This window comes from Callithrix jacchus, chromosome 5 (genome assembly GCF_049354715.1).
Source record: "Callithrix jacchus isolate 240 chromosome 5, calJac240_pri, whole genome shotgun sequence".
Classification (NCBI taxonomy): Eukaryota; Metazoa; Chordata; class Mammalia; order Primates; family Cebidae; genus Callithrix; species Callithrix jacchus.
Genome location: NC_133506.1, coordinates 6,050,714 through 6,068,219, shown reverse-complemented (window position 1 = coordinate 6,068,219; position 17,506 = coordinate 6,050,714). Strand labels below are relative to the sequence as shown.

The 17,506-nt window shown below is 48.2% G+C and overlaps 1 protein-coding gene across 2 annotated transcripts; it reads left to right on the top strand.

The window, feature by feature from the left end:
• Positions 1-8,625: 8,625 nt before the first annotated feature.
• BPIFA1 (BPI fold containing family A member 1) lies at positions 8,626-15,782 on the top strand. Of its 2 annotated transcripts, none has more exons than XM_002747277.6 (9): positions 8,626-8,680; positions 10,311-10,485; positions 10,662-10,818; positions 12,379-12,486; positions 12,809-12,961; positions 13,932-14,016; positions 14,607-14,670; positions 15,021-15,096; positions 15,634-15,782. In XM_002747277.6, the coding sequence occupies exons 2-8, from the start codon at positions 10,326-10,328 to the stop codon at positions 15,059-15,061; spliced, it is 768 nt and encodes a 255-aa protein (XP_002747323.2). In that variant the 5' UTR covers positions 8,626-8,680; positions 10,311-10,325; the 3' UTR covers positions 15,062-15,096; positions 15,634-15,782. The 2 variants fall into 2 exon arrangements, with proteins under 2 accessions (XP_002747323.2, XP_017827329.2); XM_017971840.4 differs by having other exon boundaries at positions 15,596-15,782.
• Positions 15,783-17,506: the final 1,724 nt, after the last annotated feature.

The following is a 17,506-nucleotide window of genomic DNA, read 5'->3' as shown; positions in this document are numbered from 1 at the left end:
GCTGGTGGGAGATTAATTCTACCACCACTTTAAAAAGCATCTCCTAAAGTTAAATATAGGCTTGCTTCACAGCTCAGCAATTCCACTACCTACTGTATTCTCAGCAGGTTAGGGTTTTAGATCACTGTGTGTTCTAAATTATATTTATGCCCTTATAAAGCTGGGCAACATGTTTCCTTGCATAAGAAATCTTTAAACCACATGTGCTGGCAGGGAACTGCTGATATTTACTTCCAAATTTTGATTTGGTTGCATTAGGTATTTCACAGTGACCTTCAAAAGAATCAATTTTTAAGATACTTACTTGTATTATAAGTCATCACTGGCTTATATCTTATTACGATAATTTTGAAACAGTTACCTTATTTCATCCGATAAGAAAACATGTCTTTTGATACCTAAGGTTTTTGGACTTAATTTTAGAACATAAATCTCCATAAAGTATGACAATTGTATTTTTTAAAAATTCCCCATCATTGAAACTGACATACCAAAGTTGCATCAAGATATAAAGTTGAATGATGTAGGTAATTATGACATACAAGTTATTTTCATCTGAAGTATCCACATAATTGAAGCAAATGTGATTTCTCCTTGTGGGAATTACCTCAATTTTCCACTTCAGTTGGCTAGTGTAAAGGTAAAGAATATTAACACTTTATGTCCTCAAACAATTAATACTTAAGCACAAATATCATAGTAGTGTTGATTTTCCATGGCCTTCTGTTGCATTGAAATTTATGCTACTTAAATGGTTAAATAAAATTGTTGAAACCTTTTACTTGTTGACATTCAGAATGTATCTTAAACTACTTCATTATGAAAGTTGAGAACTTAACATTTCACCACTATTTGTTCTCTTACACATTTTGTGTAATAAAAAAATAGGTAAAAATATATTAAAAAAAAAAAAATAAAACAGGGCCGGGCGCGGTGGCTCATGCCTGTAATCCCAGCACTTTGGGAGGCCGAGGTGGGTGGATCACGAGGTCAAGAGATCGAGACCATCCTGGTCAACAAGGTGAAACCCCGTCTCAACTAAAAATACAAAAAATTAGCTGGGCATGGTGGCGCGTGCCTGTAATCCCAGCTACTCGGGAGGCTGAGGCAGGAGAATTGCCTGAACCCAGGAGGCAGAGGTTGCGGTGAGCCAAGATCATGCCATTGCACTCCAGCCTGGGTAACGAGAGCGAAACTTCGTCTTAAAAAAAAAAAAAAAATACATGCACATATGTGGCAAAAGGCAAGGAAGCTCATAGCAGCAACGTTCATCAGAACCCCAAACTCAACATCCCCCCAGTGCCCATCAAAGAATGAAAAATAGAATGGGAAGATATCTTGTGGGCTGCGCACCCACTGGAATCTCCATAGTGATGGAAATGGCCTACAATTATACATAGCCAAATGGATGAATCTCATAAACAGAGTGTTCCATGAAAGAAAAAGGGCACATGTTGCATCTCCCATTTATGTGAGTTCAAAAATAGCAAAACTAATCCGTGCTGCTAGAAATAAGAGAGTGGTTACCTTGGGGCAAGGGTTAGATGCTAAGAGGGCATTGAAGGAGGCTTCTGGAGAGCTCATAGCATTCTGTGTCCTGATCTGGGTGCTGGTTATGGGAAGGGATGTTTGGTTTCTAAAAGCTCATTGAGATATTTACATATGTGCATTTTTCTTATGTATAATGTATTTTAACAATTTTGACAATAAAAATATTGGCTGGTTGTGATAGCTCATGCCTGTGATCCCAACACTTTGGGAGGCTGAGGCTGGAGGATTGCTTGAGGCCAGGAGTTCGAGATCGGCTGGGACAACACACCAAGACCCTATGTGTATAACAAACTTGAAAAATTAGCTAGAGGTAGTGGCACACATCTGCAGTCCCAGCTACTTGGACGGCTGAGGCAGGAAGATTGCTTGAACCTAGGAGTTCAAGGTTATATTGAGCCATGATTGTAACATGACACTCCAGCCTGAGTGACAGAGCAAGACCCTGTCTCTCCAAAAAGTACATGGACGTATTTACAAGGCAGGATGCTTAAAAGGAGAAAAGCCATGAGAAACCATTTGCAATATATTTCACACGCGATGGGTTTATGAGAAATGCGCATTAAATGTAATTGAATCCAGCCAGGCACAGTACTCACACCTGTAATCTCAGCACTTTGGGAGGCCAAGGCAGGTGGATCATTTGAGCTCAGGAGTTTGAGACCAGACTGGCCAACATGGTGAAACCCCGTCTCTACTAAAAGTATAAAAATCAGCCAGGCATGGTGGCAGGTGTCTGTAATTCCAGCTACTTGGGAAGCTGAGGCAGGAGAATCACTTGAACCTGGGAGGCAGAGGTTCAGTGAGCCAAGATAGTTCCACCACACTCCACTCTGAGCAACAGAGTGAAACTCTGTCTCAAAAAAATAAAAATAAAAATAAAATGTCATTTAATCCATTGTTAACTATTTGACTGTTGACTATTCAATTATTAAATATGGATTTCCACTCTCCTCCAACCAAGAGTTGAGAAAGCATCCTGAGAAATCAAGGGGAAATAACACACACGTGTTAATCACAGTCATACACACGCTAAGCACTTGGTATACACAGAGCTTCTTGGTGCTCGGAGCTTACATTCAGCATCTTATCAATGCCTCCCAGCAACCCCACCAGACACAAAATTTCAGCCCACTTTATACATGAGAATCCTGAGGCTCGGAGAAATAAAGTCACTTATCTGAGGTCACACGGCACGGAAATGGCCACACTGACTGCACTCAGGCAGCCAGCTGTAGCGCTCACACGCTCAACCACTGAATCCTCCCTCCCAGTCTTCCCTTCATTCCTTCCAACACCCCCCCACCACACACACACACACACACACACACACACACACACACACACACACACGGGAACTGATGAAATATGAGACAAGCTCAAATAAGGAAATGTCAACAGCTCAGAGATGAGAATAGGGCAGGAGAATCTCACGTCTCCATCTTTCAATTCAAGCTCCCTAATCCGAAATGCTTCACCGGGGATTTGCAACCCTAAACGCTAGCATTTTTCTTGCCAGCCTTGAGCTCGTGGGGTTCTTCCTGCTCATGATTCAAAGAGCAAACACAGGAGGGCCAGGCCTGGTCCCCAACAAGGCTGCCTGGTTCGTGGGTGAAGGCGGCTTTTGTCTGCCTTCCTCCTAACCCCTCCTGTGCTGACACAGGGCTTCCCGTAGGGACCTCCTTGGGTTTCTGGCCTTCTGTTTTCATTTTAAGGTTCACGGAACATGGACTCCTGACATTTCCGTCTGGAAGGGCTTGTTGGATAATGGACTTCTATTAGGATACTGGGGTCGACACTAGGGTTTAAGGCCCAAATTCAGCCCCAAATGTTCAGAACCTCAGTCCAGGCTCTGACCTTCTGTGCCTTATAACTTCCATGGCCTCCCACTACTAGCCATGGGCTGGGAGCTACATGTGTTTCCCCAAATTGCAGCCCTCCCACAGCCCTGGGAGGTGGATGTCATTAGCTCTGTGACGTAAGCAAGGAAACTGAGGCTCAAAGAGGGGGTGCAGCAAATCAGTCCTGGAGATCTGTCATACACATCATGCTTAGAGTTAACAGTGCTGTATTGTACACTTAAAACTTTGTTAAGGCCGGGTGCAGTGGCTCATGCCTGTAATCCCAGCACTTTGGGGAGGCTGAGGTGGGCGGATCACCTGAGGTCAGGAGTTTGAGACCAGTCTGATCAACATGGTGAAATCCTGTCTCTACTAAAAATATTAATACAAAAATTAGCTGGGCGTGATGGCACACACCTATAATCCCAGCTACCCGGGAGGCTGAGGCATGAGAATCACTTGAGCCTGGGAGGCAGAAGTTGCACTGAGCTGAGATCATGCCACTGCACTCCAGCCTGGGAGACAGAGCAAGACTCTTTGTTGGAAGGAAGGAAGGAAGGAGGCAGGGAAGGAAGGAAGGAAGCAGGGAAGGAAGGAAGGAAGCAGGGAAGGAAGGAAGGAAGGAAGCAGGGAAGGAAGGAAGGAGGCATGGAAGGAAGGAAGGAAGGAAGCAGGGAAGGAAGGAAGGAGGCATGGAAGGAAGGAAGGAAGGAAGGAAGCAGGGAAGGAAGGAAGGAGGCATGGAAGGAAGGAAGGAGGCAAGGAAGGAAGGAAGGAGAGAGGGAAGGAAGGAAGGAAGGAGAGAGGGAAGGAAGGAAGGAGGGAGGGAGGGAAGGAAGGGAGAGAAAAAGGAAGGAAAGAAGGGGGAGAGAGAAAGAAGGAGAGAAAGGGAAAGAGACTGTTAAAAAAAGAAAGAAAGAAACTGTGGATCTCATTTGAAGTGTTCTTACTACGATAAAACATTTTTAAGGCTGTGCATGGTGGCTCACGCCTGTAATTCCAGCACTTTGGGAGGCCAAGACAGATCACTCTAGCCCAGGAGTTCAGGCCAGCCTATGCAACATGGCAAACCTGTCTCTAGAGAAAACATGAAAATTAGTTGGGTGTGGTTGTGCACACCTATAGTCCCATCTACCCAGAAGGCTGAAGCGAAAGGATCCCCGAGCTCGGGAGATTGGGGCTATAGTGAACTGTGATGGCGCCACCACACTTCAGCCTGGGCAACAGAGTGAGACTATGTCAAAAGGAAAAAAAAAGAGTTGGGGGGAAGCACTCTGCCAACAGGAGGGCTCCAGGGAAGATGAGCAGGTGCTTGCAGAACTGAAAACTGTGTTGCAAACTTGCACTTGAAGTAAGCACTGAAGCCCAGATGACAGTCTGACTTCACCTCTTCCCCCCTGAGGTGACCTTAGGCAGGTCACTGCCCTCCCTGACCTCAGTTTCCCCACAGGCTTGTTACAAATGGCATAAAGCTTTACTGTCTCACAAAAGGTTGTTTATCATTAGTAGTAGTTTGTTTGTTTGTTTGTTTGTTTTTTTGAGACAGGGTCTTACTCTGTCACCCAGACTGTAGGGCAGTGGCATAATCTCGGCTCACTGCAACCTCCACCTCCCAGGTTTAAGCAATTCTCCTGCCTCAGCCCCTCGAGTTGCTGAGATTACAGGTGCAAGCCACTACCACTGAGCTAATTATTGTATTTTTAGTAGAGACAGGTTTTCACCATGTTGCCAGGCTATTCTTGAACTCCTGACCTCAAATGATCCACCCGCCTTGGCCTCCTAAAGTGCTGGGATTCCAGGCTTGAGCCAACACGCCTGGCCAGAAATGATCTCTTGATTGACAAAACAACCTGAGCAAATGCTCCCAAACACAGTTGCAACCTGAGAAGTAGGAAGGAAAGGAACCACCTAGAGTTTCTGAGAAACACGTGGAGAGGGCATTGACGTCACCAGTGTGGGAAATCCTCTTAAAGTGTTCATGGTGTGTCCTTCCACCTGTTTCCAGGTGCCCTGAGACCCTCCCCCTCTTCAGGGCATGGAGCCTGTAGTCCCTGTGGCCTCAAGGAAAGGTGGTTTCCACAGAAGGAGAAAGGAGGGTCTTGAGTTTCAAGAGCTTGGGTTTTTGATAAAGTGGGAGTGACAGAGAACAAAATCAGGTGGTTGCCAGTGGGTGGGGGCAGGGCGTGACCATAAGGGGACCCATGAGAGTGCTTTTTGGGAGGATGGAACTGTTCTGTACCCTGATTATGATGGTGGCTGACTATATATGTGGTAAGACTCAAAGGACCATACCACTAAACGAAGACATCAATTTTACCGTAATTTTTTTTTGTTTCTATAATCTTGGCTTTTGACTTGTTAAACTCAGGGCATAGGAGAGTCTGAGAATAGCACACACGTAATGTGTTGAAGCAAAGCTTCCTGCCCCCAAGACCAGAAAATGCGCCATGTTGGGTTGGTGAAGTGTGAGGGTCCAGGAGAACCAGAAGGAGTGTAGTTCTGGTGGGTTCTGATGGTGCCTCAGGCCCTTGCTGCTCCCAGGAAGACCTGGCCATGGAAGGAGGGGAACAGAAGCCCAGGCACCTGTATGGGATCCAGGGACAGAGGGTGTCCATGTCCACACTCCCTCCCAGAGCTGGGAGAGGGATGAGACCCCAGGGAGAGAGGGTCACAGGAGAGGTTAGATGGATCCAGGCAGGTGGGCTTGGGCAGTCCCCACAGTCCTGGGTCAGGCCCGAGGAGATGGTGAACAGCAGAATGATTCTGTGTCTTACAAACGAGTCGAAAGTAAATAAATGCTGAATCCAAAGGGAACTTCCACCAGGAGGGAAGTATGGCATCTCTGCAATCTAGGGGCAGATGGCACGTGGCTGTCTCTGTATTGCCAGCGAAAAACAGCGACAGGCAGCCTCCTTGGCACAAACAAAGCCCATGGCGCAGACATGAAACCCCAGGGGAAATGGGGACATTTCTGTTACTGAGCAAAATGGCATTTGAAATGGTGAAGTATAGATAAATCAGAAAGCTGTGTGGATGCCCGAGTTTGTGAACTGTGAGGCAGATTTTATTCCCCCCATTTTACAGGTGAGAAAACTGAAGTCCAGGGGACTGAAGTGACTTGCCCAGGTTGGAGGATTTGAACCAGGGCTGTTTGAGCCCAAATTCACCTGCTTCCTGCTGCAATTCAGACACAGCCTCCCGACCTCAAACCAGAGGGTGTAAGCTTTCACTAACTGGCTGCACAAACTCAACTACCTCCTTGCCTTGTCTGCCTCAGTTTCCCCACAAGGATAGTAGCAACCTGACCCAACCCACAAGAGTTATACGATGGGACCACTGTGAGGATGACTGCCATGTACAAGACATGGGCAGAGTCCAGCAAGGACTGTGAATGGTGACTAAGTTCCAAGCCCCAAACCCTTGGAGGCACCACCCAGACTCTGGAGAGCAGTGGAGCAGGCCGGCAAAGGCTTAGTGTGAGGGAGGCAGTGTGGCCGCTGATGGCCAGGGACTCAGACAGACACAGAGGGCGGCAGGGTCGACTGACTCCAACACTCACTCATTGTGTGTCCCTGGGAAGCAGTCACCCTTTCTGACCATGAGTCTCCTCATCCAACATGTGAGAGACAACAATACCAACCACTCCTGAAGAAGATGAGGTTCAACTATGGAGAGCACCTGACATGCAGCCAGTGCTTAATAAATGCACATTTCTTCCTTCTCTCTCCACTTTTGCTTATAAGGTGTTAGGTTTTGCAGGGGATCCTTGGCCCTCCTGTGTCTTCATTTTTTCATCTGCTAAACAGACTCCAAAGGCCCCAGTGGTGGGGATAAGTGCTGATTACTCCATTTCGGGAAGGGTAGAAGAAAGGGTAGGACAGAGATCCGGATGCCACAGGATCCCTCAGGCCTGGGAACCTGGAAAGACTTTTCCAGGATATAAAAAGGGAAGTGACCAGGCACAGTGGCTCATGCCTGCAATCCCAGCATTTTGGGAGGCCAGGGCAGGCAGATCACCTGAAGTCAGAAGTTTGAGACCAGCCTGGCCAACATGTTGAAACCCTGTCTCTACTAAAAATACAAAAACTTTGCTGGGCGTGGTGTCACTCACCTGTAGTTCCAGCTACTCAGGAGGTTGAAGCGAGAGCATCACTTGAACCCAGGAGGCCCAGGTTGTAGTAAGCAGAGATCGCACCACTGCACTCCAACCTGGGTGGCAGAGCAAGACTCCATCTCAAAAAAAAATAAAATTAAAATTAAATGTAAATTTAAAAAATAAAAAGGGAAGCATGAAAGCATGAAGTTCACAGGTGGGGAGATCAAAACCGCCAGCAAGCGTGGAGAGGCACCTCCGTCTCTCAGCATAGTGATTCGGGGAAAGGACCCGCGTGTGGATGTCTCACCCCAGGCCGGCAGTGCATCTCTGGACAGCTCGCCTCACACTCAGCCTCAGTTTCCCCCTTGTAGAACAGGAGTACTCATTCCCACCTCACACGGGGCTGGGAGCATTTTGTGAGATGCTGCCTGTGAACGCCGCAGCAGGCCAGGCGCACAGCAGGAGCTCGGCAAGTGTGTGCTACCAGCCTTGTTTTTGTTGTTTTCATTCTCCAGTGACTTGCGTTCTAACTCTGCCGCATCCTCTCTGGGTCTTTGGGCACTTGTCTCCACTGGGTTTCAGTGTCCTCCTCTGTAAAAGAGGAGCAGTAACCTCTCCCTTCCCAGGGTTCTCGTGAGGATGGAGAGCTCCTGACCTGCAGTAAGGGCTCTGGAGCAGGAGACCCATGCCCTGGAATTGAGACACAGCCCAGATGTAGGATGCAGTGTGACCCTTTTGACACTATAGGAGAACGAATCCTCCCACTGGAGAAAAAATAGAAAAAAAAAGACCAGAAGAGGAAAGGGAACAAGAGATGAGACCAAGGTCCCTTCCTGGGCTTTGATTGGCTGCTCCTTTCAATGCTCCAAGCTACCTTGGGAGCGTGGGTCCCCAACCTTGGCTCCGCTCAGGAAACCATGAAGTCTTGAGTAACATCCCATCTCGGGTTTTTCTCTGTTTGTCTTGTCGACCAAATAGCTTAACGGTCCCACCTGCTAATGTGATTGGCAATTATTTACTTTGGAGAGCCCTGAAAGACACCACCGGATTGCAGAATTCTCAATTATCTAGAAGCCCATCACCCATTCACATGCTTCCTGGCCCCCACACTATAAAAGAGGCTGCCTCCTCGACAGAAGTGAGTCAGGGAGAGAAGGGAGACTGGGACAGCTGCTGAGACCTCTAAGAAGTCCAGGTAAGATCCATCCATTCTTCGGCCCCTCTGCTATCCTTGACGGCAGGGATCTCAGGCTCCTCCCTGTGGGGCAGGCAGACTGTATTCAAGATCACTCCCTGGGGGCTGTGCAAGAGAAACAGACCCAGCCAATGTCAGGAATGTGGGGGTGGCCATTCACTCTGCTGTCCTAAGAGACCAGTAACATTGATACAGAAATGAGCACTACTCATGCCCTAAATCAAAGCCCGTAAGGCAAAAGGTTTAACGTGGGGTTACCAATGTGGATACGGATGATCCAGAAACTTCCTAAAATTCTTCACCCAATGTTTTACACTTTGGTGCATTTTTCTGAGACTAGGATCTTCAGCTTCCATTGTATTCATAAAAGATCTGTTGTGCAAAAGAGATTCAGAGGCCCTGGTCAAAGTTACCTCCCTAAGACAGGCACGTTTGGCTCTTTGGACCAAAGACCTTTCATTTCCAGCCTTCCACCACAAGGATGGAGCTTTAGCTGAGTCAGCCAATAGATGGAATTTTGTCATCTATTGTCATCTATTTGGAGCCATCAGTTGTCTTCAAAGTGTAGCCAGACATCAGGGATTGCCCAGGATTCCATCCAGGGCGGCTTTAAGGAGAAGAGAATGGTGTCAAAACGATAGAATGCATGTTTGCGTGTTGGTGAGGGGAGGGTTGCCGGGAGACCTGCCTTCAACCACAGCTCTGCCATCAATTCGTTGTATGATCTTGGGAAAGTCATTACCCCTCTCTGGTCCCCTGGTTCTTTGCATGCAATGAAGACTTTGGATGGCCCTAGGAATTCCCCAACACAGGTCTGCATGAGATGGGTGGCTGTGGCCATGCGACCCCTGTATTGTATGACTTTCAAGGGCATCCACAAACCATCATGACGTGAGCTCAGGTCAAAGGACTGAACAGAGATGATGCAGAACAGCTCAGCTCTTCAGCACTTGCGCGTTTAGCCCTTCTTTGCTTTGTCTGAAAAGCAGCAATGATTCAAGGCACTGAGGCAAGTCCGATTGGAGAATAAATCTGATGGTTACTTAATTCAGCAGAGCGTTCACATGGCTCTAGCTTCTAATCCTCTCTCTACTGCGTACTTGTGAACTTGGGGAAAGTTACCCACACTCAGTAGCACGCAAGTGGGTTTCAAGAGGGGTTGGGAGTACATTTGAAACTTCTAACTGCAAATTCACTTGACATCTGTGAGCTTTGGTTTCTCTTACTGGAAAATGAAACAAGTGAACTGTGGGCAAGATGGAGTGAGGTGAGACTGGGATTCTTGGCAAGGAGAAAAAAAAAGACTCTTCCTTGGAATGTGGTGGAGCCAGATACCAGTGGGGCTGTCTCTTTTGTAGACCCCTGAGCAGTGGTCCTCACCTGTGCACTGGAGGTAACAAGTGCCTGTCTTAGGGTTGTCTTAGGGTTGTGATGAAGATGAAATTGTATAAAGCAGTCAGCCTGTTTCCTGGCAAAGAGAAATTGTTCGCAGTGTTAGCTAGGACTGGTCACCCCCTGGTGTTCTGGGGAGCAAACAAGTGACAGCCCCACCCCCAGGTGGCAGGGGTAGGTGGTGGATAAATTCCTCTCTGATATCCATGCCATGTTGGACTTGTCATTCTGTCCACAGATACCAAGAGCAAAGATGTTTCAAACCGGGGGCCTCCTTGTCTTCTACGGACTGTTAGCCCAGACCATGGCCCAGTATGGAGGCCTGCCCATACCCCTGGACCAGGCCCTGCCCTCGAATGTTAATCCAGCTCTGCCCTTGAATCCCACAGGTCTTGCAGGAATCTTGACAAATGGTGAGTCTGTGACAACCTCTTTCAGGTGTGTGTGTGTGTGTGTCTGTGTGTGTGTGTGTGTGTGTCTGTGTGTCCAACCCTGCAAAGGTGGGAGGCGCAGGGCTGGATAGGGGAGGGATCCTGAGGGTCTAGAATTGTCAGATCTGACCCCCGGAGACCCTTATGCCCATTTCCAGCCCTCAGCAATGGCCTGCTCTCTGGGGGCCTGTTGGGAATTCTGGAAAACCTCCCGCTCCTGGACATCCTGAAGCTTGGAGGAGGCACTTCCGGCGGCCTCCTTGGGGGATTGCTTGGGAAAGTGACGTCAGTGATCCCTGGCCTGAACATCATTGAGTGAGTTGTTCTAAAATAGAGCTTGGGCTTCTGCCAGGGAACCCGCCAGCCCCAGGCAGTGGTCTTGAAGCAGTGAGGGGGTGGCCTGAAGCTGGAACCAGGGTTCAGTTCTGAGACCATCTCCAGTCTGGCAGGGACACAAGTCCTCCCCAAACCAGCAATGCCCTCAGTTCTAGGCACATCCTGAGGCCCCAGCATCTTCTGTAATCCTCATGACAACCCTTTGAGGTCAATTTAATCATCTCCAGTTTGCAAATGGGAAAACCAAGGCACAGGGATGCCTGTGTTCATACTGCTAGAGTATGCCAAGTGAGTGAGGCTCTCACTCTACCTACCGAAGTCAAAGCCAAGGCTCTTCCCACTACACTGTGGTCATGTTGTTCTCCCCACCTGTGAAATCCCTTAGAACACAGATGACCTTTGATGTAAGCGAGAGTGTAACCTTTCCACCCTGATGATATCAGTGTGATGAAGAACAGTATGATGTCCATGGAAAGGTCTAACATTGTGTTTCCTATGAGACACCCAAGAGCTCTCAAAGCAAAAAGCAAGAATGGAAGCTTGATGCCAGTGAGCTGGGAGAGCCTGGGTCCTGCACAGGACTACATCAAAGCCATTTCCAAGACCCTACCCACCCAGGGTCTTCCTCCCTGACTTGGAGACAGATAAACAGACTTCTTGACTTTGATTTTCAGATGTACTTGATGGAAGACCTGGGACAGGACACTCTGTCTCTCTGTGCTTGGTTTCTCCATCTATAAAATAGAGGTGATAGAACCCACAGAGAAGTCTATTGGGAGGACTGGAAAAGGTGTGACTCATGTGGCACAGTGGTTGGCTCAGTGAATGGCCTCACCCATCAAATAGCCTCCCTGCTTGATGGGTGAGGCCAGAGGGCTGGCTTCTCCTGGAGACAATGGAGTGTGAAGAGGAATGGATGGCTGGGAAGTGAGGACAATGGGAGAATGGCTTCCTTCCATCCTTTCTGCATTCTCCCTGACTTCCTGCTCCTCAACCCCCAGGATAAACATTGGTGAGCAGCCACCTGACAGGTTGGGTGATTCTTACCCATAAATGTGTGTGCAGATTTACTTCAGTTGCACCCACATCTTCTAATCATCCACTGACCAATCCATCCATCCATTCATCCATCCTTCTACCTAATCACTTACTCTTCCATCCATCCACCCACATATCCACTTCCCACCTTCCCATTAATCCACAGCCAAATCATATGAAGTAGCCACTTTCTTTGTGAGGCTCTGAGCTGGCATACAGGACATAAATATAATCCAGACACAGTTGCTGTCCCGAATAGCTCATAGACTGGAGATGAGGAAAGGGCCATGTGTGTGTCAGATCAGTTCCAGAGAAGAGGATGTAAAAGAATGGTGTGTGACTCAGAACCCATGTGGCTTGGGCCACAAGACTCACCTCCTGTCTCCCTATCCTGAGTGGGGAGCTCTACTTCTGGGATGGGTACTGTTCGGTTAAAGATGATTTCTGGGTTTGGAGCTAGAGGAGCTAATGTTTCCCCCTTCAATGTTACTCCCTGGACAGTATAAAGGTCACTGACCCCCAGCTGCTGGAACTTGGCCTTGTGCAGAGCCCTGATGGCCACCGTCTCTATGTCACCATCCCTCTCGGCATCAAGCTCCAAGTGAATACGTGAGTGGGTCCCAAGAGGGGATGGGAGGATGGCTCACAAAGAAAGAGCCTGGTGACCATGGGTAGCCATAACGGGGGTATTGGAGTCTAACAGACCTGAGTCTCCAACTTCAGCTCATTTGCTGCTATGCTGAATGACCTCGGGTCACTTGGGAAACTCAGTTGACCTCTTGAGCCTTTGTTTCTCCTGATAGAAAATGACATAAATATAACTGTGGGCAAGATGGAGTGAGGTGAGGCTGGCATTCTTGGCAAGAAGAAAATAATATCCTTCCTTGGAATGTGGTGGAGACAGATATCAGTGGGGCTGTCTCCTTTGCAGGCCCCTGGTTGGTGCAAATCTGTTGAGGCTGGCTGTGAAGCTGAACATCACTGCAGAAATATTAGCCGTGAGAGATAAGCAGGAGAGGATCCACCTGGTCCTTGGTGACTGCACCCATTCCCCTGGAAGCCTGCAAATCTCTCTGCTTGATGGGTGAGGCCAGAGGAGCAGATTCTCCTGCCCAGAGATAACAGGGTGTGACGATGAATGGATGGTTGGAAAGATGAGACAATGACAGAATAGATGAGTGAGAGGCTGAAAGGGTGGAAGATGGATGGGAGGGAGGCAGGGTGAAAAGGACGGATGGATGGACAAATGGATGGATGTATGAGCTGACAGATGGTTAGATGGTTGAGTGGATAGAGAGAAGAATGAACAGATGGATGGATGGATGGAAAGATAGATGATTGATAAATAGATAGATAGATAGATAGTCACTTATCCTATCCCTTCTTAGACCAAGCTAACTAATTTTATGCTGGATCTAGCAATAAGAAATTGGAGTTTAAACACTGCATATTATAGGGGAATGGGGATATAGGGCTTCCTGTGTGAACCTGGGTAGTTCTTCTCCAATTTGGGTCTAAGCTTACTTAGCTGCAATATGGAACTGCATTGTGGTTATTGATAGAATCTACCAAAATAATAGGTGTGAAAGTGCTTTTCCCAGTAAGGGGTAAAATAGACATGGATCCTAACTAGGTTACTTATTTCAGTTACTTATTACCTGTCACATGGGGACACTATGTCATAACTAGTGCGCAAAAGTTGCCCACGTGGTTAGCTTTTAATGAACACACACATTAAGCTTCACCTGTGTCATCTCACCGGATTCTCATGACAACTACATACTAAGTAGCATTCATTCATTTATGGACTCTGCAAAGCCTTACTGACAGCTGCTTTTTCTGAAAACCATGTGTTTATGCTACACAGATCTGTCTGTGCACTGCTGTACACAAACGTAACTCCCTTTCAGTGGGACCCTTGCTGTCAGCCTGCACGCAGGTGTAGATGGACAAGGCTTGGCTTCAGTGACTGAGTGTTGAGACTGTGGGGTTCACAGTGGCCCCTCTGGAGCCTTCTCCACACCAACTCCAGGCCCATGACTTTTCTCTTTCAGCCTTAGCCCCCTCCCCATTCAAAGTCTTCTGGATAGCCTCACAGGGATCTTGAATAAAGTCCTGCCTGAACTGGTTCAGGGCAAGGTAAGTGGGCAAGGTGGGCATCCTCTGATCCTTGGGTCTGAGAGCTCTCGCACTAAAAGAAAGCCCTGGGCTGAGTAGGTTTGAGTCCCTGAATTTGATAAGTAACTTCCACTCATCAATCTATTTGTCCATTGATCCATCTGTCCATGTTTCTTTTTTACATCCTTCCAAATGCATTGATGAGTCTCTGCTCTAGGCAGGCCCTGCCTGTCCACACGGAAGCTGAAATGGATTGGCCCCGGTTCTGAGAAGTTGAGAAGTTCCCTGTCCAGCCTTCTATGACCACAGGCAGTCTTCCAGCCTACACTTGGGCGTCTCCGATAACCAGAGCCCTCTACTCTACTTAGAATCAGATGTGATGTCACAGAGGGGACACGGGGCTTGTTGTGTGATTTGGGGCCTTCATAACATCCCTCATGCCTCCAATTTCTCCTTCTGCCTGATGTCCATGTGTGGCCATTGATCTGTGGAACTGCTTAGAATCATTTTCACACAGAAAAATGACAGGAAATTTCCCCAGAGAACCCCCTCTGGGGATTCGGCTGCTCCAGGGAACCACCGTGCCTAACACCCCTCTCTGCCCTGGCCAGGTGTGCCCTCTGGTCAATGAGGTTCTCAGTGGCTTGGACATCACCCTGGTGCATGACATTGCCAGTAAGTACCTCCTTTCGATCCCTCTGTCCCCAGGACAGCAGCTGCCACTTCCCCGAAGGAGTTTTTTCCCTGCACGCCCTGGGATACTAGGTCCCTCTGGCCTCAACTCTTACCATTTTGGGTTCCTTTTCCACCAGAATTATCCAGATGGTTTTGAGATAGACACCTTGTCTCCTGCCTCAGCCTTGACACTGAGGACAGCTGGGCTGGTTGGTAGAGGAGGCCTCCTCCAAGTCTGCTGAACACACTCGGATCTCCAGAGGCCTCCATTCCCTGCCCCGCAACTCGAGGAATGTGGGGTCCTTCACGTTGAGATCATGACTCGTCTGTTTTCTTGTTTGTTTTTCTAGACATGCTGATCCACGGACTACAGTTTGTCATCAAGGTCTAAGCTTTCCGGGAAGGGGCCTGGCCTCCACTGAGCTGGTGAGTGCCGCTTCCCACTCCCCAGGATTTTGGGGGCTGGCTGTTATTCTCCTGGTAGAAAGCAGTGGGGGGCTTGGGACAATGACATCCAAAGGAAGAGACAAGCATCTACAGAGGCACACACAGGGCTGCACAGAGAAACCCGCAGAAAAGCTGGCAGAGGTGGAAGGAGGCAGGCAGTACAGTGGCACAGCTCCCAAGAGGAACACACATGCAACCACCCTGACACACGGCCGCTGATACAGACGCATGCACTCTCATGCCAGCACATCATTCACATGCACGCACACAGCGGCGGACTCACCACACACAAGTACACGTGTACACAGACACACACTCGCTCGCACACATGCACACAGAGCCCTGATCCTAGGCCTGATACCTTGCCCAGGGTTTCAGTCTTCTCCTGTGCCTTTGGGGCATGAATTTGATGATGAGCCAATACCAGTAACACTCACTGACTTCCAGTCTCCATCTTAATTGGGGTCTTCCCCAACAGAATCATTTCTTGCTGCTCAGTCCATTCTTTCTGCCCAGCTCCCCAGGGCTCACAGATGACTGGCCCATGAGCTGGAAGATGACACAGTTGCCTTCTTTCCGAGGAACCTGCTCCCCCTCCTTTCCCACCAGGCACGTGTAACATCCCATGTGCCTCACCTAATAAAATGGCTCTTCTTCTGCACTGAGGGCCTTGTCATCCTTCATCATCATTTGAGGGCTCCTGGGTTGGAAAGAACCTGGGTTGAGGGCTCCTGGGTGGTTGGGGCCATAGCACAGAGTTCGACTTCTATACAGATCTGAATAGTCTTGATCACATCAGGGAGATGTTCAAGTGTGTGTGGATGTCAGAAGGTTTGCCCAGGTGGCCTTAGGAAGGGGGGATGAGGAGTTCAGGGTAGATGTAACACTCCAGGTACGGTTAATGACACACAAGCTTGCCACACCAGGAGTGAAATGGCAGATTTGTATCAGGGAAATGCAAACTAAAACTGCAATGAAGGCTGGGTGCGGTGACTCATGTCTGTAATTCCAGCACTTTGGGAGGCCAAAGCAGGGAGATCACTTAAGGTCAGGAGTTCGAGACCAGCCTGGCTGACATAGCAAAACCCCATCTCTACTAAAAATACAAAAATTAGCTGGGCATGGTGGCATGTGCCTGTGGTCCCAGATACTCAGGAGGCTGAGGTGTGAGGGTTGCTTGAGCCCAGGAGGCAGAGATTGCAGTGAGCCAAGATCGCACCACTGCACTCCAGCCCGGGTGACAAAGTGAGACCCTGTCAAAAGAAATTAAAGTTTTAAAAAGTACAATGAGATACCATCTCATACCAGTCAGAACAGTTATTATTAAAAGGTCAAAAATAGCAGATGCCAACGAGGTTGCAGGAGAAAGGAATGCTTATACACTGCTAGTGGGATAAATGAGCTCAGTCACTGTGGAAAGCAGTCAGATTTCTTAAAGAACTTAAAACAGAGCTACCATTCGACCTGGCAATCCCACTGCTGGGTATGTACCCAAAGGAATATAAATCATTCTACCAAAAGACACACGCACATTCACTACAGCACTGTTCACAATAGCAAAGACATAGAATCAAACCTGGACGCCCATCAGTGGTGGACTGGATAAAGCAAGTATGGAACCTATACCCCAGAGAATACCGCACAGCTATTAAAAATGAGGTTGCGGCCTCTGCAGCAGCATGGGTGCAGCTGGAGGCCATTATTCTAAGTGAATCAATGCAGGAACAGAAAACCAAGTATCTCGTGTTCTCACTTAAAGTGGGAGCTAAACATTAAGCACACATGGACACAAAGAAAGAAAGAATGCACCCTGGACCTCTCTGAGGGTAGAAGTGGGAGGACAGTGAGGATTGAAAACTACCTATGGGATGCTATGCTGATTACCTGGACGACACAGTTATCTTACAACACACAGTTTACCCATATGACATGTATCCCTTGGACCTCAAATTAAAGTTGGAAAGAGAAGAAGAAAATGGCAGATTTGAGAGATGTTGAGGAGGTGGATCTGAAAGGGTGTGAGCGAGGGCGTGGGTGAAGTGTGTGTCCAGGTGTCAGGCTGAGGAGCCGAGGGTACCTGGGAATCTGGGAACCGATTCCAGCAGGCAAAGCATGCCCATAGCTGCAGCTACTCTGTGCGGAAATGCCTGGGACACCCAGAGAAGCCATGCGGGAAGCTGATGGTACACAAGTCACCTACCGCCCATCTTTTGCTCCCTTGGATGCAGTCATACTGACCTCTTTCCAGTTCTCCAAGTAAGAGGAAGACAAAAAAAATGACAAGGACGAAATGAAAAGGACAAACTGGTGCAAAGTGTTCAATGCTGAGCGTTTGAGAAAGGTAAGCAGAGAGAAGGGGTCGCTGGAGTTGTTGGTAAGCAGAAGATTC